The following is a 27734-nucleotide window of genomic DNA, read 5'->3' on the forward strand; positions in this document are numbered from 1 at the left end:
ATTCATGGCCTCAACACATATGTCTGACGTCTGTCCAACTGGTAACCCACCGATATAACCACTTTTGGTACAACTGCAATCACTAGTCATTATTGGAAAAAAACAAAACAATTTATTACATTCATCGGGTCAAGCAGAATGTCATAACAGTGTTTTTTGTTTTTTTTTAAATTATGTTTCCTAAAAACACTGGCAGTTTGTGTCCTCAGGGAGGCAATTCTGCAGTAGAACTACCAGCAACTGCAGGTGTACAAGTGTTAAGTACTATTACTTACACAGCACTTTCATCTAGGGTGAAGCAGGCAAGAAAACATTTGTATTTCATTCATACATGGACAATGATGAGATGTTTGCACTACTGGAATTTTGAAGAAAACTGGGATAGTCTCAATCTCTACTACTATCCAATCTCTTTCAGCAATTATTAGGCTGGTATTGCTTCATATTTTCCTTTTAGCTACATTTCTAGAACATTTTTAAGGAAAAAATTAGCTCATAAAAATATCTTATTTTATTAACTACTATTTAACTTAACTTATAAAGATCACACAAAAGTTCCAATCTAACAAAAAATCATCTTCATCACAAAAATAATGAACAGTTTGTCAAATTCTACAGTGAGGAACATTCATGATGAGGACAATGGATTTATGCTTTTTCTGCCCCTAAAAGTCATTAGATGAGTGTGCCTATGCTATGTTTTCAAACGCAGGTATAAGAGAGGAGAAGCAAGCGTAACACCACTTTGCTGCCCCAAAACTCTGTCCAAGAAATTCAAAGGTGCCTCCTCTAATCACATTTATCCAAGTGCAGCAGTGCAAAAGTGAAGGTAATAACATATAGGTAAATTGTGAATGCTGTTTTTATAAGATGGGATAAGGTTGTTGTAAGAAAAAGGAATATTGCTGAAAATATCTTAAATCATCTAGGGAAGTAGTTGTTAAGTAGTAGTTTGTTAAAAAAAAAACATTTGGAAATAAATACTTGGAAGAAGCAGGCGAAAGATCATTTTGACAAGTGAAAGGTCCATCCAAACTACAGAATCACAGTCATGCAATATAGATGTCAACCAACTAGGCCACCAGGGCCCACTATGTAAGTCCCAGAATTCTCCAGGCAAGAACTCGAAAAAAAATCTTTTATTTTTCAACCAAAGAGCTGAATGTGCCATAATAATATAGCTAGACCAGATGCAATAATCACTGCTGTGTGTGGACACAGCAAATCAAACTTCTTCATGTCTCAATATACATGGTTTTGAATAATCAACATAATAAATATAACTATCTAGTCTAACTTCCAGGTCATTAGCTGTGCACCACCTCATTCTACAAAGGCACCTTTATGGGAGGAAGAGATGGGGTTGGATTAATGTGCAGAGCAGGAAGATCAATTTTATTTATTTAACTGCCAACATTATCATCTGGTACATTTCTAACTTTACAAGCACTTTTTTTTAGAACAGAGTCAGACCTGTAAACCACTGCATGGTGCCTTTGTTTGCCATCATCTAACAGATGAAGTTTTCCCACCTTGGACGTGCAGGAATATGTTTGGGTTCATCTCCTTGACAGGAAAGTGTAAAGGTGCAGTGTCTGCTTGCATCGTAAATTCATTTTTCTCTGGGGAAAAATGGCCTCAGCATTAATCTGAATGAGAAATTGTTCATACCTACTTCAGTGCTGTTTTAGAAGTTTTTCTTGGTAGACGTAGTTTCTCACTTCAGGTTCTGGAAGAGAAGTTTATTCCAGTCACCATTTTCTGGATCTTTTCTTCATTCTTCAGTATGTTGGACCTTAAAGCACAAATCTTGTCCTGCTGGTCTTTGATCAGCTGCTCCAGCTCAGACAGTTCTGCTTTAAGAGGCTCCACCGCCTGGTCTGTCGCTCTGCAGCAAATGCAAGCATACACACACACACACACAAAAAGAACCTCAGACTTGTTCGTTACTTTTAATTTAAAGTAAAGTACAATATCAGATAAGATCATACAATATGTAAAATAACAATGTGAAACAGTGCTGATATTTCTTTCATTCACCAAGTATTATTTTGGAGGTACCACTGAATATGTACTGTACTGAACTCAGTAAAGTTGAGAAGATGAGTCTGTATGTGGAAATAAAATAGACTGTATTCAACAACACATAACTTAAAATGTTACCCCACCTCTGCTCCTGCAGCAAAGCCTGTGCATGTTCCTTGTTCTCCCGCCGCCAGGTGTGCAGTTCAGCCTGCATGGCATCCATGTCCTCCTGGATGTAGTCCATGATCTTACCCAAAGGCAGGGTGCTGCGGCACACCATCTGGATGGATGAGCGGAGCCGCTCCATCTCCCTTGTCACCATGTCACGCTCCTTCTTTCGCGCTGCCTCAGATACCACGCTCTAGAAAGAAAGGTGGCACGATGGGCAAGGGTTGAGACATAAAAGCAATGGCGTGGTCAACTTACAAATCATGCAAACATCAAATACAATTCTAGGATTGTGTCTCTTGATATTTTAGGACTGATAGAAATCATTACTTTTCACAAGCACATTAGTTCTAGATCAGTCTTAAAGAAAATAAAAGAAAATAAAGAGCTTTCATATAACATATTCATTTAACACTCAGCACTTGTCTGTCCCTAGACAAAAACATAATACACCCACTTCAGGAATTCTACCGTTGCCAGTAAAGTCTCAAATGCCCACCAATAGAGCCAGGCTGCAGTTAATGGTTTAGGATTTCAAGGCTAAAAATGTTAGGCAGGAATTCTACTAACCTATCTGTATACATAAAGATCAAATATGTGGCTGAAATGTGTTGGCCAAAGTAGGGTGACTGGTTGACTGGCTGGTGAAGGCTTTCAGTGTATGGTGTGCGGTTAGGGGGGTTGTTAGCTATATTCCAATTATACTCAGTCCCTTGATGGTAAAAAGGAGGAGAAGGTATCAGGGAAGGACCTCCTTTGGCATGGAGCAAACCCAAGGATGTTTGTTCAGCTGGACTTCACAAGGCCTCTGGGTCTGGGTCTGGGTGTGTGTGTGTGTGTGTGTGAAATGCAAAAGCACACACACACACAAACACCAAGCAATAGATCAGGCAAAGTATACAGTGGACACACAGAGCACCCACCCGCACTCTTGGTCTTAAAAGTTTTGTTTATTTTAGTAACAGGCTAAGGCAGTAAAGTCATTTTACTACAGTATTGAGTAACAGCTACTATATTTATGCCTCCTTTCAAGTTCAACTCTTGGCCCAATTTATGGTATTTGGCTGCATAGAAGAGAGCACCTGCCTCCATGAGGCAGCAGAAATCGTACTTGTGACAGTGTGTAAACTAAATGACAGCTTCCTCTTCAAAACACAAAATCTGTCATAAAGCCTGCTTGCGGTTGCATATGCTTGGAATAGCTGGCACACATAGCACTTTATCTTATCTCTTAAAACAAACCCAACAGCTCAGTAACTACATTTTTAAAAGGTAGCTTGAGTAGACAAGACCACACTGCAGAAATAACATCAAACATCACCATCATTTATTTTCAGGAAGCAAGTACAAATTTCTGACATCCTTGTTCTTTGTTACCCGTTTGTGGTGGCTCAAGAGTGTGAGGGTTGAAATGCCTTGGCCCAGTGGTCCCACTACAAGGTGGGTGGCTTTCCATTGGGCGCTGTGAACCCTGCAGCTAGACAAACACTCTATGGCTCATTCAGCCTGCCTGACTGCGGTTTGCTCTGCAAAGCCTAGACAGGACCCATGTCTTTATTCTATTTGCTGTCCCATTGCTACATCAGCTCTCGTTCTCCCTCTCTGTTGGAAAATAAAAAAAACTTGCCATGAAAACATGACCCCTGGATCGTGTGCACTCTGTCCAGGAGAATATAAATCACTGCTTTAAGGAGGCCTCTCTGTGGGGGTCTATAAGACCTGTGTGCTCCTAGTTTTCCTTTTCTCACCCAGATCACTCAACAATATTTGGACATGACGACCACAGAGGTGTAGGAGGTGACAGGGGAGGGCAGGGGCATGTTTTCCCAATATCTAAGACAGTGATGACAATGGGGAAGACAAAGTGGCTGGTGCAACAAAAAGTGGTTGACTACTAAAAGGTGTTAGGTCTTGCAGAAGTACATGTATGAATATTTTATTACTTACCAAGTTTAATTTTTAACTACAAATTCAATGCTCGTGTCTTCTTGAAATGAGGAACAGCAGAAAAAAAAAAATCTTATGGATATATCATAACACTGCAGGGTACACAACAGTGTGAAATTCACCCAGTGATCAAGCCCACTCAGCTTACTTAATATGTGAACTATGTGAACAAACATGCTTAATGGAGTGCTTATAAGCATTTACAGGGGCAACAGAAAAACTAGTATCATCCAAACACAAAACCTGTGGGCGGCAGAGTAACCTTGATGGTATCAGTAACTTGGAAAACAATCAGTTAAACAGCTTACAATAGAAGACATGTATTGCTCATTACTGTTCATTTAACAGCTTTGTGCTGGTTAGAACACGGACACAAAAGACAAATATAAAAACTCTGAATAGACCTGCTTTGTCAATAGTCAAGATAAAACAAAATTTAAATAAAAGTTAAATTAGAGTTGGGGTGGTTTAGTTGTATGTACAACCTCAATTCCAAAAACGTTAGGATGCTGTGTAACATTACATAAAAACAGAATTTGATTTGCAAATCTCATACATCTACATTTTATTTACAATAAAACAGAAAAAATGTTTAAACTGAGAAAATGTATCATTTTAAGAAAAAATAAGGTAATTTTGAAATTTTCTTAAAATGGTACATTTTAAACATTTGATATGTTTTCTATCATCTATTGTGAATAAAATGAGTTTATGAGATTTGGAAAATTATTGCATTCTGTTTTTTACACGGCGTCACAACTTATTTAGAATTGGGGTTGTACACAGCAAGCTCAAATAGCAGTTATTGAAAACCATCAGTGTTAACTCAAGTGAAATGCTCTCAACATCACCAACACAAATAGGATTTGTCAAAGCATATTGAAAACCATACAAATTTTGGGAACAATTCCTATGATTACTGGTATCCATTTCAAACAGTAACACACATGGTGATGGTTTTTACAGTGTGTTCCTGAAGCAGATCTCAGAGGCGAATCAAAGAGGATAAGATGAGAATTGGCTCTGAATGTTTATAGGACTCCTTGCCAAATTTCATGGAAGGCCATTTATAAGTCTAGCCACATTATAAAAATAGCTTGGATTCAGGTGAGGAAAAAGGCGTGTGGCCACTGCGTTCACAGGATTGTTGCTGCATAGTCAGTGTAGCCCCTTGGGGAGACAACTGACATTGTCATCCTCTGCTATGGGGTGAACATCCAAACAGAACACTGGAGATAGCAACTGACAGCAGAACATTAACTAGTCTTCACTTTAAACACTCTCAGAGAGAGAAAAAGTAACATGTTTTAAAATATACTGTAACAGACTTCTGATCACATTGATGGCTGAAGTCTGTCCTGATAACACACTGTGGCTACTTCAGGTGGGTGCTCCATATAAACCTGACCAACTTCCTAACAAGTCAGTGTGACTTCTGCAAAAGTAATGTGACTAATGGAATGCCACAGGGTCATTTCCCTATGTTTCTACAAAAAGCACTGGATGTTTATGAAGACACAGGTCTGCAGAAAGGAGTATTTATTTTCTTGACAATTCTGCAGAGTATTCTGGCCCTTCTCTTTCATGACTCTCACTCCACAGCCATCCATTTGTAGGCCACAGGGTTTATTTATATTTTACAAACCTTCATCAAGGCTAATTTGATGGGGGGAAAGAAAAAGGAGTAAAACAGTACACAAAAATTATGAAAACGCAGCTGGGGCAAATTTTGTCTAAATAAAAAGAAGAATACAATGGGCGGGAGGGTGGCGGGGTCATGAGGAACGCTATCCCATAAATATACAACAAAGTCTTAGGTCACACACACTGTGGCGAGGCATGGTAAAATACAATGATTTGACTGTTCAAGTATTCTCTTTATTTACTAGAGTACAGAAATGGAGCAGCTAGGCACTACGAATAACAATAGCAAATTAAATGTAAATAAATTGAAATGTAAGAATTATTCCTATTGCAAAATTTACTAGGGTGATAAAATGAAGGCTTGGTTTCCATAAAAAATAAAAAATGAACATGACATTTAAATATTAATTGAAGGGAAATGTTTTGATAAACATCAGTATTTTTAAAAAAAATGGAATGTGGCAGCTGAAATTCAAACCTGTCATACCACACAGAAAGAGGAAGCTCAATATTTACATTTGTATCCCTACTAGTTTTACTGTGATTACAAGAAAAAAAAAAAAGATGATTCTATTAAGCTGACCTCTCCACCCTTTCATGTCAGGAAGGAAGTCATTATAGCTCTTTATGCAGCTGACAAGGCAAGGCCAATAATGACAGAGGGGTGGACTGAACAGTTCAAATGTGCAGACATACCTGCACTAAGCTGCCCCTGCAGACCATACAGGATAATCTAAAATGAAAGTTTGGAACCCCTGAAAACTGAGGAGGCCACATTAAGAAAATTAGGATAAACTACAAGGTATGTTCATGTTAGACAAAGAGCTCTAATATTTTGGATACTTTGCCTATGTGTCTGTGTTGGTATGTCTGGTTGGACTTACAAAATATTTGAAGATAACATCTTTTTAAAAGAAGTGCTGAGGTGATTAAAGATATGTAAAAAACTATATTTAACATGGGAAAGCTGGGCCTGCAAGTTCCTGTCAAGTTTTTTCACTTCACTGGGAGCTAAACTAAGATGGTTTCAGGTGTAAGTTAGGAGGGATGATGTCTGAGGCCACAGTTACTGGGGGATAGATCAGGGGGCTTTGTGGATGACTGACAGTCAAAACAGTGCATCCATCAGAGTCAGGGTGGTCAGCTATGAAGGGATGCAGAAAGAGTATGCTTCACTGGAGAGGACCACCCAAAGCAGACAGCGTACATCACCTCACACCATGGAGTACAGACAAAACTCTGAGCTTCACACTGATTCACATTCCAAATAATGAGAGCTGAAAGAGCACTGTTCTCTCAGGTTGATAAATAAGCTGACAAAGTGGAATGCATGAGCAATGGCAGTAATGTGCCACTTTAAAAAAGCAGGTCTATCATGTCTACTGTCAAGTCTAAATCAAAGAAGAGATGCAAAGGAAGAAGGTCTTCATCTGATACCTCTATGAACCAGGGTTTTCTTAAAAGACAATTAGAGACAAAATACAGCAGGAATAAAAACCTCAGTAAGTAGTAATGTTTGCGTTTTCTCCAACAATCAAAAGTCTGCATGTGAGGAAGAAGTGTGAACAGCCTAGAAATGTGCTCTAAAAGTTAGTTCCCAAGAAGGCAGATTTCCTCAAATTGTGTGCACAACAGAGAACTCATGAAGTGTGGCTAAGATATTGAGCAACCCCGGAAAACAAGCTCATTTTGGTCCAGACATCTTGATGTGCATATCAATTGTGTATGGTCTGTTAAAGGTCTTACATGCATACTCTGCTTTGCTTCGGCATCAATCAAACATTTTTGTGGTTTCAAGGCAGTGCAATTATACCTCTCTATTTCATTTGTTTATATCTTTTTGTGATAATAACCAGTGTTGCACTGGGTATCATGCTGTGGTCGAAGTGCTTACCCTCGGGGGCAAACTTTCCACAAAGAATGGCTCATAGAACTGATGATGAAACTTAATATGGATTTGAGTCACAGATAAGGATAAGTTGGAGAATTAGGCTGATACTTCCCTCTAGTGGAGGAAAGAGAAATACTGCTATAGCTGCACATACCTGTTCTTTAGATTTGGGTGAGGATGGCGACAATTCATAATCTTTCTTGGTTTCAAGAATTTTTTTCACAAGGCCACCTAGAGTGAGAGAAACAGCAAAAGGAAAAATGAAAGATCAATATCCTCAAACCGCAAAGTCTGTAGAAAATGTGGCACTGTGCCATTCATAAATTAGAAGGGGCTAAAGAGAGATAAGATTGTGTACCATGTTTCTCTTCACTGTTGAATTCTTGTGGAGGCTCCTGTAATAGAAGACAGATAACCGTCCGTGTTTATATGTGTTTTTCTGTTCAACAAGGCTGCTTTGAGCAACTCTTAAAGTCACTTACCAACTCCATCTCAGGAACATCTGAGGATGCAGGGACAGCCTCCTCCACAAGAAATTGCTCGTCTTCATCCTCTTCATCCTCAGACAATTTCTTCCCATCCATGATGACAGGTGCTGAAGGTTTTGCACTAGACAGACAGACCAAGAGCTTGACTCATTTCTAACTAAAATCTATACGGCTATACAATGTAGGAAAACATAAGGAAACATGGGCATTCTTATCAGATGTAACCATTGTCTCACTGATTAGACTGCTCTACTTACTTCATGTGAAGCAACTGGAGCAGGTGCGTGTGTGAATGTATTGACAAAAAAGAAGTAGCAAGTATAAATAAGTCTTTTTGACAGCAGTGAATACCTCTCAGCTGAGGTTGCATCAGTGTAACTCGCCTGTCTCTTAACTCGAGGAGGTGCTGGGCGAGCACTGCTGGGCCTTGCTATTCGTCTGTTGCTGTAAGATTAAAGGATAAAATTAGAAATGTGACTTATACACTAAAGGGACTTATATATGTTTTTTTTCCTGTTCAACAAGGCTGTTTTTGCTAAAAGTATGTAATATTCCGGTGAGATTTAGAGTCTGGAAAATATGGTCAATTTGTTCTCATTTATCTGTCAATTTATTTAGCTTTACAAGCTATGTTAGGTTTTTTGATTGTTGACAATTATTCAAAATGATCCAATCTAAATCAATTATATAACTACACAACAACATGTAATCTAAAATAATGTATTCTGGATTGGTTTCAGAAACAAAACTATAATTATTCAAAATAAATACATTAATAATGTTACACCCTCAAAATTACTCAATTACTAAAAAGTCAAATAGCTTCATAAATGTGATATTGTGCAGTATTATTATTCAGGTAACAGTATAGTGCGTGCATGTGAAAGAAGCGTATGAATAATGAAGTTTGTGACAAAGAATGGAACTGGTGTTGTAATTAAAGGATGATGTTCAATTGGTATCCTTCACAGTACAGTACTGCACAGTTTTCTAAGTCAGAGAAGGTTTAGTGTTGACCATACTGACCTGGAAGACATGTCAGATGGAACTGAGGAGTCTGCAACATTTCCATTTTCCTGAGGGATAGGTCTCTGGGCTAACTGAGGCTCTGCGTCTTAAAGAGCAATAACTTGTTGTTAGCATTAGATTAGATCTACCCATAGCATGGTGGATTCTTTGACAATTCAATTCTTTTCAAGGACTTTAAGGTCTGACACCTAAAGACACAAATTTGTCTTGAGTTTAAGGCTCAGAATCAACATAGAACCAAATTATAATCACATAAAATTTACATTAAAATACAAACAATTCCATAAATAAATAAATAAAAGCATGTGCAACTTTGCATTGAATGGTACTGATGGTCTTTGATGCTCTCTTTTTATCCAGTGCACATTTTTATAACTAGTATGTAAATTTTACTGAATCAAGTTCAAATATTGTCACATGACAGCAATATAACATCAGCTTTTACCCCCTTGCACTGATTTATCCATTCATTCTCTAGACCCACTTATTCCTAATTAGGGTCACAGGGATCTTCTGGAGCCTATCCCAGCTGTCTTTGGGTGACACTCACTCCTATGGGTAATTTAGAGTCACCAGTCAACCTGACATACATGTTTTTGGACTGTGGGAGGAAACCAGAGTACCTGGAGAAAACCCACACAAGCACAGGGAGAACATGCAAACTCCACACAGAAAGGCACCTGCCGGGTTTCAAACCAGGAACCTTCTTGCTTTGAAGCAACAGTGCTAACCACCAATCCACTGTGCTGCTCTGCGCTGATTTTTTATTTTTATTTTTAAATGCTCTGTTGTAAAGCTCTTTGTATTCCTCATATATTAGAGAAAGTTAAAACCACATAAAGTTCTTGTTCAGCTGTATTCGTTCAGCAGATCTCGTGACATCACTGGGTGTGATTACAGGCTCAGCGGAGCACATCTCACACCTTTCAACCAGAGAGTCAAGTAGAACAACATTTTAGATGGGTGTTAAGTTACTCTTTAACATCTGATAAGGCATGCTACTTCATTGTCCCCAGAATAAATAAATAATCTACATCTCTACAAACTTACTGGTTTGGGGGTAAGGGGGTAAACCTTGCTCCCTTTAATCCGGGATAAATTCATTAATAGGTTTTGGCTTTTTGACTTAACTCTGGACTTTTCTGGAATTTCTACACACCATTGTAAGTTTCTTTTTATTTCTGCCAATCTCCTGTCCCCAGTGTCCTTCTGACTGTTATTCTCTTGCACACTGTGAAGAATGTGGACTGGGCAGAAAACCGTTTTTGCTGCAGGCCTGTAAAGTCTATTGAGACATTTTGTGTTATGTGTAGGCATTACGAATAAACTTGAATGACTTGCTCAGGTGCTTGAACAAATACCATTGCACTTAATCACTGGGTGGGTCACTTATTCATTCAGGGTAAAACTGCTCTCATACCGTTGCTCAATGCAGAGCCTGAACCCCAAGAAAAAATATGAGATTTTGGGGAAGACTCTTTTGCTGCCTTATTTGGTGTCAGATTAGAAGACCAATTATCTATATGCCTTCAGTACAGAGGTACTTAACATAGCTACCAGGATTTCTGCTTATATGCTTGTCTTTATATGCAAATGCCTCAGAGATTCCAAAGATATACCTTCCTCACTGTCAGATTCCTCTGCTGAACCTTGACCTCCAATTTTGGGTCTCCACCTCTGCCCTTTGGCAGATGAAGGCCGAGGTATTCTAGCTGGACTGTCAGACTGTTAGAGAAGGACAGATAAGAAGGAAGAAGGATACTAAAACTGAAAGGCAACACATAACACATTAATGGTATACTATTGTGCCATTAAACACCAATAAACATGCCAAACTGCCTTTTAAACCACAATCAGAGATTACAGCATATACCCCTCAGGTTCAATACAGAATATCATCGAAGTGAAATACCAGCAAAAATATATGATATGATTTATTACTTTCTACTATTCATCTGAATTGACTAAATTAATTCTTGCATATAGAAACATGTTAGTAGCATAGCAAACAAGAAAAGCAATCACCTTTCAAAAAAGCAAAACAATAGAATGCAACCAGATGGTTGTGAGGAGCAGAATAAGTACTGGAAGCTTTAATTTAAATTAAATTAAAATATTTGCAAAGGCATCATCCAAAGAAATATAAAGCAATGTTACAAAGTTGATCAAAATTCAGAAAAAGCATGCCAGAGCAAGAAAATATTGTAGGATCGAATAACAAGAACTTCCCTTAAAATAACAACAAACTGGAAATAGAGAAAATTGCTATAAAACTACTGGGTAACAAACTCCTTTCCATGGTTGTAAAACAGGTGGTTTTATGCTTAACTGAAAACTTAAGCCTTACTACACACTGCCAAACCAGAATTTCATCTTTGAAATAGCTATCCCACATCCAACAAGCAGGATTTGTGAACACTGTTTTTTTACTAATGACGTTCAAAGCTAAAACATGTGCCTCATTTCATTTGTCTGACAACAAAATGCTAAAAATACTTTTGGCACGGCAAAAGTGATCCTGACTAAACAGTTTTATGGAATAAAACATGCAAAGAATTCATTTGTGGCAGAACTGGAGAGAAATACACAGCAAAGAGCAAAAATATTCAAAATGGAAACAATGAAATGATAATGGATAGTGGTAAAATCAACTGATTCTCTGTGTGTCAATATATAAAATAAAAAAAATGTGAGTCTTGGCAATAACATCTTAAATCTCAAGTCATCGTAAAGTAAAGTACATTAACTACTTACCTGATTTTCAAGTGCTTCTACAGGCTGTACACAGAAACAAACACAACATCACATATAACAACTGTACAGTAAATAAGAGGAAACAAGACCTCCTATCTGCTATACACTGCAGCCTAACTTTGCACTAAACCAAGCAGCCAGCCACTCCAAGATACACTAACAAATGTACTATGCAGATCTAATTTTCTACTGTTTCTGTACCTCTTCAGTGGGTTGTGGTTCCTTGCAAGATTAAGAGGCACAACATTAGAAAATAAATGTTTTTCATAACCAGTATAAAATTTCAAGTGATCATCACTTATAATCACTGATCAGAAATGCAAATGCTTAATGACGATCATAATGTTAGCTGTAAATATAAGATTACTTTTGGTCAAAGGCTCAAACTTACTGCTGGCACAAGCTTGGCTGTTTTGCTGGGCTCTTCAGGGCTGGGGTTTTGCTGTGTTCCCTCAGATACACTGGTCTAAGCACACAAAAAACACATCTACTGTAAAGAATCTCATTTGTTGCAAACATATAAAATGTGTGTGGTGCTAAGTGGCATACCTTGGTATTGTGACGCTCTACACCTTTATTCCTCTCTTCCCCATCTTTGTGACGCTCTCTTTCCTTCTCTCGCTCCCTATCTCTGCGTTTTTCCCTGTCTCTTTCCCGGTCTCTGTGAGAATCCCTCTCCCTTGTCTTTTCTCGCTCTTTATCCCTTTCCCTTTCTCGATCTCTCTCTCTGTCCTTCTCCTTGTCCCTGTCTTTGATTCGTCCCTTGTCTCTCTCCTTATCCCGTTCCTGGTCTCGGCTCTTGTCCTTGTCACGGTCTTTGCCATGGTCCTGTTCACTGTGGTGGTGCTTGTCAGAGCGCCCCCGGTCCCGGTGATGCTCTTTCTCCCCATCACGTCGACTCTCCTGCTCTTTGGGCTGGTCTGGGTCCTTCTGGTCCCGGCTCCCACTGCGCTCTGTTATCTTTTTCTTCTCCTGGGACAAACAAAGGATGAAAATTTGATCCTAGCCATGATCACATACTAGCAAAAACATCATCTGAACATTTAATTTTGTTTTTAAACAAAATCTGCACACTGCAAGACTAAAAGTCTAACACAGAAAATACATTATACACCATATGTAAGACTGAGCAGTATGAAACACCTTTTCCATTTAATACTTGCTGGGACTAAGAATTTTCACCTCTCTATCCAGGTGGCGGTCACGTCCTTCCCTATTCTCTTTGTCCTGAGACCTGGACGTACTGGCCTTGGTCTTTGTGTCCACTTTTTCTCCTGAAAGCACTCGATTTACTGCGTCATCACTGGACATCTAGAGACCATTTTTAGGAGTGCCATTTAATTTAATGCAGCAATAATATTAATGAAAAACATGTATTGTTCAGAAGTGTTGTGAGTGATTGAGTATAGCGTAGCAATGAGAGGAATGTCTACAAATGATGTTAGGAAAAAACATGTTACTCTGAAGAAGATCTTGTGCACTGATAGAAAGAATAAACAAAGATTGACAAAATGAAGGGAACTATTAAAAAAGTATTATTACCTGAGTTCAGTGTTTTTTAGAGGAGGGATATGCAATTTAAAAGACCATAAAAAGCTAAACAAATCGATTGCAAATTTGGCATTCTTTACATCATTTATCACTAATATTCTAGCTTGTACATGAGGGAATTTATGTTGCATGAAATCTGAGAGGACTATATTTAAATTGCTAAGAATTGTCTAAATGATGTCAAAATACAGCTTTCCCCAGGCACCAGCTCATCTGTTTACCTCCATCTCAAGGGTGCAATTAAAATATCTGAATGTTCTCCCTAAGGCGTGTAGACAGTTTTCCAAGAGTGCAATGTTTGGATGTGAAAAATAAGACAATTTTCTTTTATGTAATGCCAACATAACATACAACATAATATATAATAATAATTACATAAGACTGCACTGTGTGTAATCTCCTAAAAAGACAGACCTTATTGAGGCAACACTTGGCAATAGCCTGCAGAAGTTCGTTGGTTTTCTCAGGCTCATGGCCGGCCACAATGCGTGCTGGCTTTGCTGCCAATGGCTCACCACTCACCAGCATCACAACATCTATTGCTTTCTGGAGGAAGGCCATCTTAGAGTCTTTGTCCTACAAAGAAAAAAGACCAGGAGAGTGCTCATGAGGGCATAAGAAATAGAATGTAGATGTGAGAGTAAAGGAAGTCAAATGTGAGTTATTTTCACAAGCTACAATGCTACATATTATCCAGACTTGCTGAGTAGAAAACGCAGTCCAAATTGGGTGTCCAGACACTCAATTTCTGACTGAAATGGCCCAGAAATGACAATTTGTGACCACTCTTTAGTTCTGATCCCACTACAGCATAATGAAAAATTTTAAAAAGGGCAGATCCTGAAAATTTAAGGGCTAATGCAAATTGTATTTTACTGTTGTCAGAAAGGGAAGACTAAACAAATATCCACCCCTCCTGATTTAATTCTTGGATACATGTATGAATGTACAGTACTGTGCAAAGGTTTTAGGCAGTTTAGATGTTTTAGATTCTTATCACACACCATCCAGTGTCTAATTGATCCCAGATTCATAGTGCATCTCACTCTGCAGGACAAGCCCATAAAGTACTCATTACAGTTCATGAAGAATCTTCAGGGGCAAGAAGAACCAAGAGTCCTACAGCAGATGGTCTGACCCCCAAAGAGCCCAGATCTCAGCAGTGTGGAGTCAGTCTGGGATCATATGAAGAGACAGAAACACCGGGACAGCCTGAATCTACAGAAGAACTGCAGCAGCTTCTCCAAGGTCCTGCACAGTACCAGGAGAAACTGTGTGCAGGTCAAATCAAATAGAACTGCTGCTGGTTTAAGGGCAATGGGGAGAGCTGCAAATACTGATTAGATTTAGGTTTTGTTCCATTCACTGAATTTGGTATGAAGTTAATTTATAAATGAAAACACAATTTATGTAATTTACATTGAAAGCATCTACAATGTATTTTTAGTACCCAAAACCTTTGCACAGTACTGTAAATAACACTTTCTATTAAAAGACAAATAACATAGCTAAGCAGTCTGCTGAATCTGAAAAGCTTGCCAACTGTGTAACATAAGGCCCTTTAGCCAGTGCAACCACCCAGTCCTTCATGTGTAATACCTGATAACAGGATGGCCTTTGCAGTGTCCCATGTATGAACTTTTTATTCAGTAACATGCAGGAGCTTGTACAGGAAATTTCTAAACTAATAAAATACATACTTGATGTAAAACATCATCATCATCATATCACTGGTCTCATCTTTCACTCAGACCAAAACACCAGGGTTCATATGAGGTTTGTAATCAAATTGCTCTTTATCATCTGAGACACAGTTAAAGTGAGTGAGAGCCTTCTGACTTTCTCAGAAACACATAGAAACTATTGTATCTTTCTACTCTTGCAGGTTTGACTATTGCAATCCTGTCAAAAATGTTTTAAATCATTTAAAATGTGGCAAGATGGCGGCTTGGGACTAGCATCAGTTTTAAGTCACTCCTCTCACACTTTACTTGTTATCACTTCATACTCGCTAAACGAAGGACGCAAGCTTTGATTTTTGGTTATAAATCTTATGTAGTATGCCGTTAGAGGCTTTCTGGCCGCAGTCTTTGCGGAAGATGCCTAAACCTGCTATGAAAACGGTGAAAAGGGATTTGATCGCAGATGTGGCCAATCGGCCGACGAGCCTACACAGACTCAGGAAGATGGCTGAACTTAGGCTGGTGCTTGCAAAAGCACTTCAAAATATGACTCAGAAAATTTCCAATGTAACGGATGACAAACGGTGTACAACCGTTCCCAGCACCTGGAAAGTGTTACTCGATTGAGCGAGGCAGAACGGAGGATCTTGGCGGTGGAGGCGTCCTCGGAAGATGCTCAATCCCGTGCTTTCACTCTTGAAAAACAAGTTGCCATGCTTACTGAACACATCGACGACTTGGAAAATAGAGGCCCTGTGCCTTCGCGAGGTGGTGGAGGGCGTTAACGCTGCCACCTTTCTTGAATCGTGGATCCCCGAATTCCTCGGCCTGCATACTAAGAGTGGTCGCATTAAGATTGAAAGGGCACATCGTACGCCGGTCCAAAAACCGGGTGCCAAGGGTAGGCCACGGCCGCTGATTGTTCGGTTCCATAACCATGGAGACAAACAGAGTGTTCTTGATGCCAGCAGGAGGCAATCGGCGGGTGGAGATCTGCGGTACGAGGACAGCAGGGTGTCATTCTATCAGGATTTTTCGGCTTCAACGCAATCCAGCAGCGACTCCGATATATGGGTACTCGCTATGCGATGTTGTGTCCAGCCAAGCTGTGAGTCAGTATTGGTACTATAAAGTTTTTGAGATTGCGGTTGCTGTCTCACAGTTCCTGGACAAGAACGACTCGAACTCCAGCACCTGTTCTGACACGTGGATGGTGAACTGAACTGTCTTCATGCACTGTGTGCCTACTACGTAGCCTTATGTTAGCGACGTGAGTAAAAGTTTGCGTACTTTATTTCCTATTCTTTTTTTCTTCTTTAGTGACGGGGCTGTTTTTAGAACTTCCGTTTGTATTTTGGGTGTGTATTATTTTTTCTATATCATTGCTACCGGAGATTCAGTGACAGACCGATCAGTTTTTGAGATGAAGATTTTTCCCCTTGATGCGGGGAATGGCCCCTTTTTTCTATATATAAAAAAGTATGTTTTTTTTTTTTTTCTTGTATTTTTTCCCTTTTTTTCTAGGTTGTCAGTTTGGCATGTTTTTTTATGTGATATTGTTTATTGTAATGCCTCGACACGCATATTTGCTAATTGGACCTAATTACAGGGTAATGATCAGAGATTTTTGACAGGGGGAGAGCACCACCACATCTGTTTTTCCTTTTTGTTTTAAACAATGGCTAATAATTTAAGACTTTGCACATGGAATGTAAGAGCTTTACATGGGCAAATAAAAATTAATAAAGTGCTCACACGACTTCATATGGAGAATATAGATGTAGCTTTATTACAGGAAATCCACTTGAGTGATAACGAACATTTGGATCTAATACATAATAAATGGATGGCTCAGGTTTATTTCTCATCCTTTACAAGACGTAGTAGAGGATTAGCCATTTTGATTAATAAAAGAATACCTTTTAGGGTCATAGACAGTATTGAGGACAGATTTGGTAGATACATCATTATTAAGGGGACTTTGAATGCAGAGGAAATTTCATTTCTAAATATATATTGCCCCCCAAATTACTCTTCAGAATTTCTCACAAAAGCCTTCCTTAAGTTTAAAGAGTGCACATCTGGTTTGAGTATTATCGGAGGGGACTTTGTTTATTGAATTCATTACTGGATCGATTTCCCCCTAGAGACTCTTCACCAAATAGTCTAAAACTCTAACCACATTGTGTGATGATTTAGAATACTTGGATGTTTGGTGCACTCTAACCCATACCAGAAGAAATTCACCTTTTTCTCACCCACATAATTGTCACCCTAGGATTGACTACTTCTCTAGTCATTCTCTACTTCTCTAAGACATTATTAATGCATGCAATCTCATACTGCAACATAGGAGATATTGTTGTCTCTGATCATACTACAATGGTACTAGATGTCCGTATGAAGGGGTTTCTGAGACCTGCCAGAAGTTGGAGATTTAATAATTTATTACTCAAAGATGATAAATTTCTTTCATACTTTAATTCAGAGTTTAAAATATTTCTGTCAATTAACTCAGAATCTACAAGTAATCCCTCACTTCTTTGGGAGACAGCTAAAGCATACATTAGAGGCCTTGCTATTTCATATCTTACAACCAAAAAAATAAAATAGTCAGAAAAACAGGAATGCCTAGAGTCAGAGCTAAATATCGCCACTAGCAGCTACTTGTGTCATGAGTCCCCTTTGGGACTTCCTGTCTGAGGACCTTTATTTTGTATAGACTTCCGGTCTCCCCCTTGCTCAGGTCTCCGGCAACTTTGTTAGTAATTTGTGTTCATGAGTTTCACCTGTTTCTATTATGTTCCTAATCACTGTTTGTGTTCTCCCTATTTATACCTCCCCTTTTCCTTTGTTCCCTGTCGGAGCATTAGTTATTGTTTGCCCGAAGAGAAGGATTGTGTTTTTACCTGCCTGTTTCGCCGAGTGGCGTTCCTCGCTGTCTCATGTTTGTCTGCCTGCCAAGTGGCGGTGAATCTTGGTTTCCCAGAGCCCTGGATGTTCCAGGGAAATAAAACTTGTTTGTGTGTCCAGCACTTGGGTCCTACCCTCTCCTTCTTCACACTAACATCACCACATCGTGACAGAATGCTCCGAACGCACACGGACCCAGCGGACAATGGAACGGCGCGGGAGGAGGCGTTCGTCGCGGTGCTCCTCCGCACCTTGAGGGAGGTTTTGAGTACCGCCGACGATTACCCGGCGGTCCTCGCCATGTGTTCCCGGCTGGAGGAGAGCGTCCGACCCCCCACCCCAAGGCTACGTCTCAAAAGGTCGGTCTGACATACTGATTACCCTCTTTTCCACCCTCCGCACCTTGTTTGAGACGTGTCGGGGCGGCCGATTTACCATCTCTGAGGCTATGCAAGCTTCCCAAGCCCTGCTTCAGCCCATGATACTGGGTCTCCTGATGCCAGCGTCATGTCGCCCCGAAGCCTCGGCCCTGGCCGAAGCGCTGGAGTGGCCGGTGTTCCGGTCGGCAGCGTCCTCTCCTCCTCAGTCCCAGCTCCTGGCGCCCCAGTCGCCAGAGTCCTAATTCCCGGCACCGGCTCTTCCGCCACCAGCTCCGGATCTTCAGCCGCTGTCGCCAGCGCAGGCACGCGCCATCTGGCAGGAGCTGAAAGCTAAGCCCCTGGCTTCCTGGGATCTGGCCCCCGTCTCCGCCGGTGGCACCCTCGCTGCTGCCCAGCCCGAGTCCCTCCTCGCTGCTTGACGGGACCGACATCGGCGGCGGCAACGGTGCAGGGTAGCTGTTTCTCCAGTTCTGCAACCCAAGCCCCAGCAGCAGCAACCAGAACCCCTGTGTGCCGACGACAACGTCCCCGCGGGGGTTCTGCCCAGGATCCTATCCCCACAGTGCGCCGACTTTAGGGTCCTGCCACCTTTGGGCCGAAGCCCACGTCCCCGCTGAGGTTCCATCCCGGATCCCCCGTCCCCGCTGAGGTTCCATCCCGGATCCCCCAGCCTCAGTGCGCTGACGACAGCGTCCCCGCTGAGGCTCCACCAAGGATCCGAGCTCCTCAGTGCACTGACGTGGTTGCCCCCGCTGAGGTTTTCCCCAGGATCCTGAAGCCTCAGTGCACCGACGACGACGTCCCCGCTGAGGTACCCGTCCTGGTTCCTGAGCCTCGGTGCGCCGACGGCGGCGTCCCCACTGAGGCTCTAGCCAAGTCTCCCAAGTCTCTCCCTCCGAACCCTCAGCGTGCCGACAACGGTGTCCCCACTGAGGGTTTCTCCCAAGCTCCGGACCCTCGTCCGACGAGGACATCCCTGCTGAGGTCCCGGCCCTGGTCCCTGAGCATCAGTGCGCCGACGCTTCCGTCCCCGCTTTGGCTCCACCCCAGCTTCCCGGGCCTCAGCGTGCCGACGACGACGTCCCCACTGAGGTCCCCGTCCGGTTTCCCAAGGCTCAGCGCGCCAACGATGACGTCCCCACTGAGGTGTCCGTCTGGTTTCCCGAGCCTCAGCACACCGACAATGGCGTCCCCGCTGGGGTCCCAGTCCAGCTTCCCGAGCCGCCGCAGCAGCCAGAGCTTCCCGAGCCGCAGCCGCAGCAGCAGCAGCAGCACCCGGCCGAACCCCCGGAGCATCCTGAGCCAGAGCCGCAGGAGCATCCCGAGCATCCCAAGCCGCAGCGGCTGCCAGCAGAGTTCCCAGAGCTGCCGCAGCAGCCATCAGTGTCCCCAGAGCCGCCGCCGCCACAGCAGCAGCCACCACAGTCTCCAGAGCCAGCAGAGCTCCCTGAGCCGCAGCGGCAGCCAGCAGAGTTCCCTGAGCTTGAGCCGTCAGAGTTCCCCGAGCCCGAGCCTCAGCCGCCAGAGCCAGAGCCCAAGCCGCCTCAGCCGCCAGAGCCAGAGTCGTCTCCAGCCCAGCCGTCTCCAACCGAGCCGTCTTGCCTGCCAGAGCCTTCTCAGCCGTCGCAACGGCTGCAGCTGCCGGTCCGCCCACAGCTGCCGGTCCGCCCACAGCTGCTGTCTCCAGTGGATCTGGATCTGGCTGCAGCTGCAGCCAGATCCACCGCTGTCAGTGTGCCAATGGCCACTGCCATCCCCAGCACTGCCGTCTCCAACATCGCCTCCACCTCCAGAGCCCCCGGAATGGTCCGAGCCGCCACAGTGGCCCGAACCACTCGAGCCCACAGAGATCCATAGCTCAGCACCGCCACAGCTTCCAGGTCCGCGGCAAGCTTCCTGGTCCGCCGCCACAGCTTCCAGGCCCGCCACTGGCTCCAGTGCCATGGCAGCATCCAGGGCCTCGCCACTCATCGCCTTCAGTGCCATCTCGCCAGGCTTCACCTCCAGAGCTACAGGAGCAGCTTCCCCGGCCGTCTCAGCAGCAGCTTCCCCAGCCGTCTCCTCTGCGGCCAGCATCTCAAGAGTCCCCAGCGCCGCCTCGTCGGCCGCCGTCTCCACAGTCTCCAGAGTCCCCGGAGCCGTCGCCGCCAATGCGGCAGCTACCAGAGCTCCCGGAACGGCTCCAGACCCACGCCAGCCAGAAAGGTCGCCCCCATAAACGACCTCTAACCTGTCGGAGAGGCCGCCCGCCAGAGCGGTCCCTGACCGTCGCCCGCCCCAGAGGCCGCCCTCCCGAGCGGCGCCGGACCTTCGCCCATCTGAGAGGTCGTCCTCCGGAATGGCTTTGGACCCAAGGATTTCAAGGGAGTGCGTTCTTTTGATTCTTTTATTATTAATAATACTTCTAAACAATTTTACTCTGATCTCTATCGGTCATATTACTCTTTCAAAAAATACAATTCTATGGTATCATTCTTTGATTACCTAACTCTCCCTGTTATTTCAGACGTACAGAGAATGCACCCATCTCTAGAGAGGACGCTATAACCGCACTCCACAGTTTGAAGTCTGGTAAATTTCCTGAGCCCGATAGCCTTGCATGTGAATTCTATAAAGAATCTGAGCATGTGTTGCTAGACCCTCTTATGGCTATGTTAAATCACTCATTTTCGACTGACAGTCCACCCCCTTGCTTTGCGAGGCAAATATCTCTTATTTTAAAAAATGGAAAGGACCCAGGTCTATCGCGTTTTCTAATTCAGATTTTAAATTGTTATCCAAGATTTTAGTGCTAAGAGTGGAAAAAGTTCTTCCATTTATTATTCATGAAGACCAGACAGGGTTTATTAAAGGTAGAAGCTCTACTCCTAATGTTAGGAGGCTTTTAAATAAATATTAACTTACTTTTAAAATTCTTATTTACGTATGTGTGTGTGTGTGTGTGTGTGTGTATGTATATGTACATGTATGTGTGTGTGTGTGTGAATATATATATATATATATATATATATATATATATATATGTCTGTGTGTGTATATGTATGTATATATATGTATAGAAATTCTTTGTTTTGGTGTATGGCGCTTTGTGTCAGCTCTTGCTGTTCCTAAGGCGCCTTATAAATAAAGTTATTATTATATTATTATTATTATTATATATAGCTTTCCCATAACTTCAGTACTAGTTCTCTTATTCTATCCCAGGATGCAGAAAAAGCTTTTCACTCTGTGGCCTTGGGGAATATTTCATCAAGTGGGTGCGAATAATTTATAGGGATTGCCTTTCCACGGTCATTACCAATGGTCACAGATCTGATCTTTTTTTTTTTTTATCCCGGGGTACCAGGCCCTGTCTCTATTGCTTTTTGCAATAGCAATAGAGTCATTTCCTCAGAGTGTAATGCAGGATGCAGCCGTGTCGGGGGTATCTCTGGGAGGTAGGCAGCACACGATCTCCTTGTATGCAGATGATGTGCTGCTTTTTCTTTCAGACCCCGAGGATTCTGTGCCAGGGGTTGTTGATCTCATTCAGAAATACGGGCAATTTTCTGGGACAAGATAAATTTTTCTAAATCAGTCACCCTATTTATAGGAAATAAGAAGCCCATACTTCAACCTCTCTCCTTTCCTTTTAAATTTTCTGAGGAGGGTTTAGTCCATTTAGGTATTACTGTAACTCCTACTTTTAGGCAATTGTATAAAGCTAATTTTGCACCAGTGCTTGGAAAAATTCGAGATGATTTGACTAGGTGGATGACTCTCCTTCTGTCTTGGCTAGGGCAGGTTGCCTTGATAAAATTGAATGTCCTGCCTCGCTTACTCTATCCAACCCAAATGATTCCTATTTTACTGTCTAGTAAGGCCATAAAAGAGTTGAATGGGTGGTTAAGTTCATTTATCTGGAGCAAAAGGAAAACCCAGATTGAAATTATCAAAACTCCATCTCCCTAGTGCAAAAGGTGGCTTGGATCTCCCAAATTTTAAATTATTTCAGTGGGCTTGCCAGCTTCGATTCATTATTGAATGGCTCAAAGAAGATCCTAAATCAGTTTGGCTTGATCTTGAATCTTCACAGTCCAAATACCATTTACAAAATTTATTATTTGTCCTTAATTCCAAGATGAGGAGAGCTCTGTGCAATAATCCTTTAATGTGTAAGACTCTCAAGGCATGGCGTGCTATCCAAAGACTGGATTTCCTTTTTTTTTTACAAAGCTCTATGTTCTTATGGCACAGTCAATGCCTCACATCTCAGATTAACTTGGGAAAGAGAGCTTGGGGTGTACGTCCTGGAGGAGGAATGGGAGACTGTTTGGTCTCTAGCCAATAGGCTCTCAGTTTGCAACAGGGCAAGAGACATTCAGCTCACGATCCTTCATAGAATACATATTACGCATTATTTAAGACACAAATACAATTCAGCTCACTCACCACTTTGCCCTAAATGCAAGTCTAACATAGGGGATTATATTCATTGTGTAGGGGATTGTCATGTGATCCAGACCTATTTGTCTAGAGCTGTAGCTCAATTAAACAACATATTGGGGCTCCTAATATATAAGGATCCTGACCCTTTGTCTCTAATCCTGGGTTTTCCTTGTAAATCTATCAGTAATAAGTATAAAAAACATCTCTTTTGCCTGTTAGCCTTTGCTGCCAGGAAGAATCTACTAATGTCGTGGATCAGCAACAAACACCTTCAATAAAAGGATGGCATTCAGTCATCAGAGACATTATTCCTCTGAAACTTCTAACATGTTTTATTTCTTCCACAACTGATACTTTTATTTGCATTTGGACATATCTGGACAGTACAAAATGCCTTTATCTGTGACATTCTGAGGCTTGGAATGAGGTATTTGTAAGGTATTTATTTTTGTCTGTTGATTTAGTTGTATGTTTTTGATTGCAGTGCAATGCTCTGTTATCATTTTTATGTATACTTTTGTTTGTGTATTTTTGTGTGTCGGGCAATATGCGTTATTTTGTTTTGTGTTTGTTAAAATAAAAGTTTTTAAAAAAAGTATCCTCAGTTTTAGTATTGATTTAAACATTCATTTTTCCTTGAGCTCCAATATACTGTATTTTCCGGACTATAAGTCATACCAGAATATTGGTTGCTTCTGGCAAAATCAGCCTTGTTGAATCGAAAAAAAAACCATATATAAGTCACTTTGGTGTATTAGTTGCATTTCTAATTATACTATTTATAGTCTAAATTAGCCTATAAAGGATGTAGGCTAGACAACAAGCAGAAGTGTATTAGAAATTCATTCATCTGTGTCACGTTACAATTCTGCCAACTTCGGGCAGAAGTGTGAAGTGTGTCCTTCTCCTCCTCTCTCAGGTTGTCTGAATGCTGACACTCACTCCAAACTTTGTTTCAGCTCCAGACTTTATTACTTGCAATTTCAAGTCTGCAGTATAGCTCTATCTTTTGGGCAGTATTTTCACTTGTGTTACACTAGAAGTTATAGTTTAGAGTGAACATAAACATTTTTACTTTTTCGCCTAAACAGTGTTATATTCAGTTGTACCAACAGTGCTATTGAACGCTAGTGATTACTAGACAGAATGAAAGTAAATTAACACATAATTCGCTTTGATATATAAGTCACAAGACAAGCCACGGCACTAAAAAAAGTGTGATTTATAGTCTGGAAAATACAGTGCTTGAGGACCTAAAAGAAATCTAATAGAGAATATCTCTACAATAACCTGGTTAAACTTGTCTTCGTGTGTACACTAAAACTAAAAATTGTATAGTACTTGACTAATACCTTGCCAATTGATGCAACAATTCAGATTTTAGGTTCAAGATTAGGCATTTTTGTGATTGAGAATAATGTCTACGAGGGCTGGGAATCACATGACTATTACAGGGTTATAGCAATGCTTTTAAACCATCTAAAAATAGTAAATAACAATAAAAATAGATCCCAGGGCAGCAGTTCCAATAAAAAAGTAAGGTTCAAAGTGAAATGTCAGCTCTTCAAAAAAATTTATTTCACATTTGCTGATTAAAGCATTTGATATATCAGTTTCAATATAATGCAGCTACTTTTGTATGCTAACATTTATTTACTGTCAGCTTTAGTAGGTCTCCTCTGAACATCATTCTATCCAAGGCTGATCTCAAACAACAAACTTTGGATTGACACTTTGATAGGCCCTGTCCTGCAAGATCCCCTCACTCTATGTGTGTGACAGCGTGTAGGTTTACCACCACATAGACCAGGGGTAGCTAAGTCTGCTCCTCAAGAGCCACTGCACTGCAATCACTATCCCTGCAGGGATAGCTGGAAAACAAGCAATACAGCAGCTCTTGAGGACTGAAGTTAGCCACCCATTACATAGACACCCTCAGACTCGCAAAGGTAATCGCCTACAGAAATAAGGCTGCTCCACAGGCTATAAAAACACACTTTGTTCAGAAGCAAGCCTATGTGGGGGAACATTCTTGGCAACAAAAAAATAAATAAATATCAATTTGGTTGGGCAGGTTGACAAAGTATCGTTAACTTACCTTAACATTATCTGACTTCATTTCATTCTCTGCATACAGGCCTTTCATAAAACCAGTGGTTCTGATGACCTGAAAGTGGTGAGAAATAAAGGTTTCACGCCCAACTGTTACATAATTTGCCATATTTCTTCTAGCTAGAAATTAAAAATACAATTATCATTGAACAACTACACACCACATAATCAGGTTTAATGTGGCTGATGTACATCATTCCTCACTTCTTAAAAATATTTATATAATTCTCCAGTATGTAACACTAGTGTTTTTCTAACATGCACTAATATTACTGACAAATTTCTTTTGAGAAACATCAATTTAAACTCTAGCACAGCAGCTATTAAATCAGCAGGTGAATTGTGGTAGATATTGGAACACTACTGAACTACTTGGCAGTTAATAACAGAGAAACTGTTTAGCTTCTAGAGCTGACCAGATGATGGCTGGCATATCAAATTAATTTTCTTTCTTATTGTACTTTCTCTGGGAACCAGATGACTGAGACTTCCTAATGTCCACATGACAATATAATCTGTATCACAATTAAGGAATGAGCTAAGTGAACCTCCTGAATCTGTGAATAACAACCCTTCTTACATCATCTGACTCATCCAGTCCCAAAGTGATATATCCCTTATATTCTGTACGTCAAGTAAATAGTATCAATATTTGCTTGTGATCAGTCCTTAGTAGTTGGATCCGGTGTGTACTTGATCTTCTTTTTAGCTGACGGCTTCTGTAGGCTTACTAACCTGACCCTAGCTACCTAGGAATCAGACATTTTTAGTCCAGCGTTTATCAAAGCCTCCATGTCCTTTCTCAAATCAATCTCCAAATAGTAATGTTTGATGCATAATGTGACACCGCCAGTAGGTTTTAACACAAAGTAAACAGACTACAACAAATTTCTTAGTGTCCGTAATCTACATACGTCGTTTTTGAAAAACCAGATAAATGTAGCCACTTTAGCTGACATTCAACACTGGACAGGAATACTCTGTTGATTCCTGTGCGGGCTCGAGTTATGCCTAGCAACTATACGACGCCGCTGACATGGCTAGCTAGCGTGAACTAGCTAACCCACAGTATTAACTTAATAGATAACTTAATGTTGTATTACTGCTGAACTTTGTGGTTTCTCTTTGGTTGATGATTGAACCTAGTGCTTTAACGGCGCTGTGAACCTTATTCGTCCTACGACAGATTATTTGCTGCGAAATTAACGTTACCTAACTTATTTACTTGGTTAACGCTAGCTTAGTTTAGGCTAATGTTGGCGTATTAGCTAGCTAACTAGCTACTCATCTGTGTTTTTAGAATACATCGCCCCATTAGCGTTTAATAAATACATGCAAAAGGGGACACTGGTGTTAGTTAAACAAGCGTTACATTGCTAACCTTGCGTTACATGAGCAGGTAAACCTTAGTTACCTCACTGAAGATGTCGTGTAGGTATCTAAACGGCGGCTTGCTTAACAGTTTCTCCGTGAGAGGCGGTTTCTTTATCACTTTTCCCAGTGTGTCCTGGGTCTTTTTTACCACTACCGCATTCATGTCGGAAGATGAAAAGAAACCTAGTTACTTTAAACGCAGATGATAAAACAAAAACTAATCCAGAGTGAAAAAGCTTGGTGGCTGTGTCGCTTGGTTGCTATGTCAATATTCTGCAATCCCAGAGTGCATCATTACGGAATAGTGCGCATGCGCCATGAGTTTACGGTTGCTAAGCGCTGCTTGCGTCCATAGCAACAGTTAACAGTGCGACAAGTAATGGAAATTAGATAGATAGATAGATAGATAGATAGATAGATAGATAGATAGATAGATAGATAGACAGATAGACAGATAGATAGATAGATAGATAGATAGATAGATAGATAGATAGATAGATAGATAGATAGATAGACAGAGTTAGATAGACACAGACAGAAACGGACAGACAGGCAAACAGAAAGAGACAGAAAGCCTGATAGATAGATATATATAGACAGAAAGACAGACAAACAGATTGACAGATAAATAGATACATAGAGCTACAGACAGATAAATTGATAGATGGATAGACAGAAAAACAGACAGACATGCAAACAGATAGAGACAGAAGGACAAGCAGACAGACAGACATAGATAGATACATAGAGACATAGATTTATAGATAGATAGATAGTTAGATACATATAGATAGACAGATAGATATACAGTCAGATCGATAGACAAGCAGATAGACAGGCAAACAGATAGACAGACAGACAGACACAGAAAGACTGATAGATATTTAGATAGATACAAATAGATAGATAGATCGATAGGATAGACAAGCAGATAGATAGTTAGATACATAGACAGACAGACAGACAGACAGACAGTCAGATCAATAGCCAAGCAAATAGACAGACAGAGACAGGAAAACAGATAGATACACAGACAGACACACAAAGACCGATAGATATATAGATACAGTATCTCACAGAAGTGAGTACACCCCTCACATTTTTGTAAATAGTTTATCATATCTTTTCATGTGACAACACTGAAGAAATGACACTTTGCTACAATGTAAAGTAGTGAGTGTACAGCTTGTATAAGGGTATAAATTTGCTGTCCCCTCAAAATAACCCAACACACAGCCATTAATGTCTAAACCGCTGGCAACAAAAGTGAGTACACCCCTAAGTGAAAATGTCCAAATTGGGCCCAAAGTGTCAATATTTTGTGTGAGCACCATTATTTTCCAGCACT

At 41.1% G+C, this 27734-nt stretch overlaps 1 protein-coding gene across 2 annotated transcripts; it reads right to left on the reverse strand.

Annotated features, from left to right (window-relative positions):
- Window positions 1–124: 124 nt before the first annotated feature.
- Window positions 125–26657, reverse strand: traf3ip1 (TNF receptor-associated factor 3 interacting protein 1). 2 transcript variants are annotated; one of them, XM_026295950.1, is made up of 15 exons: window positions 26427–26657; window positions 24999–25067; window positions 13912–14073; window positions 13129–13257; window positions 12496–12918; window positions 12338–12412; window positions 11947–11970; window positions 10812–10917; window positions 9190–9277; window positions 8515–8607; window positions 8158–8284; window positions 8034–8070; window positions 7830–7906; window positions 2169–2386; window positions 125–1888 (listed from the first exon to the last, which is right to left on the reverse strand). In XM_026295950.1, exons 1-15 carry the CDS (start codon window positions 26547–26549, stop codon window positions 1723–1725), a joined length of 1917 nt encoding a protein of 638 aa, XP_026151735.1. In that variant the 5' UTR covers window positions 26550–26657; the 3' UTR covers window positions 125–1722. The 2 variants fall into 2 exon arrangements, with proteins under 2 accessions (XP_026151735.1, XP_026151736.1); XM_026295951.1 differs by having other exon boundaries at window positions 26394–26499.
- Window positions 26658–27734: the final 1077 nt, after the last annotated feature.

Source organism: Mastacembelus armatus, chromosome 21, assembly GCF_900324485.2.
Source record: "Mastacembelus armatus chromosome 21, fMasArm1.2, whole genome shotgun sequence".
NCBI classification, from domain to species: Eukaryota; Metazoa; Chordata; class Actinopteri; order Synbranchiformes; family Mastacembelidae; genus Mastacembelus; species Mastacembelus armatus.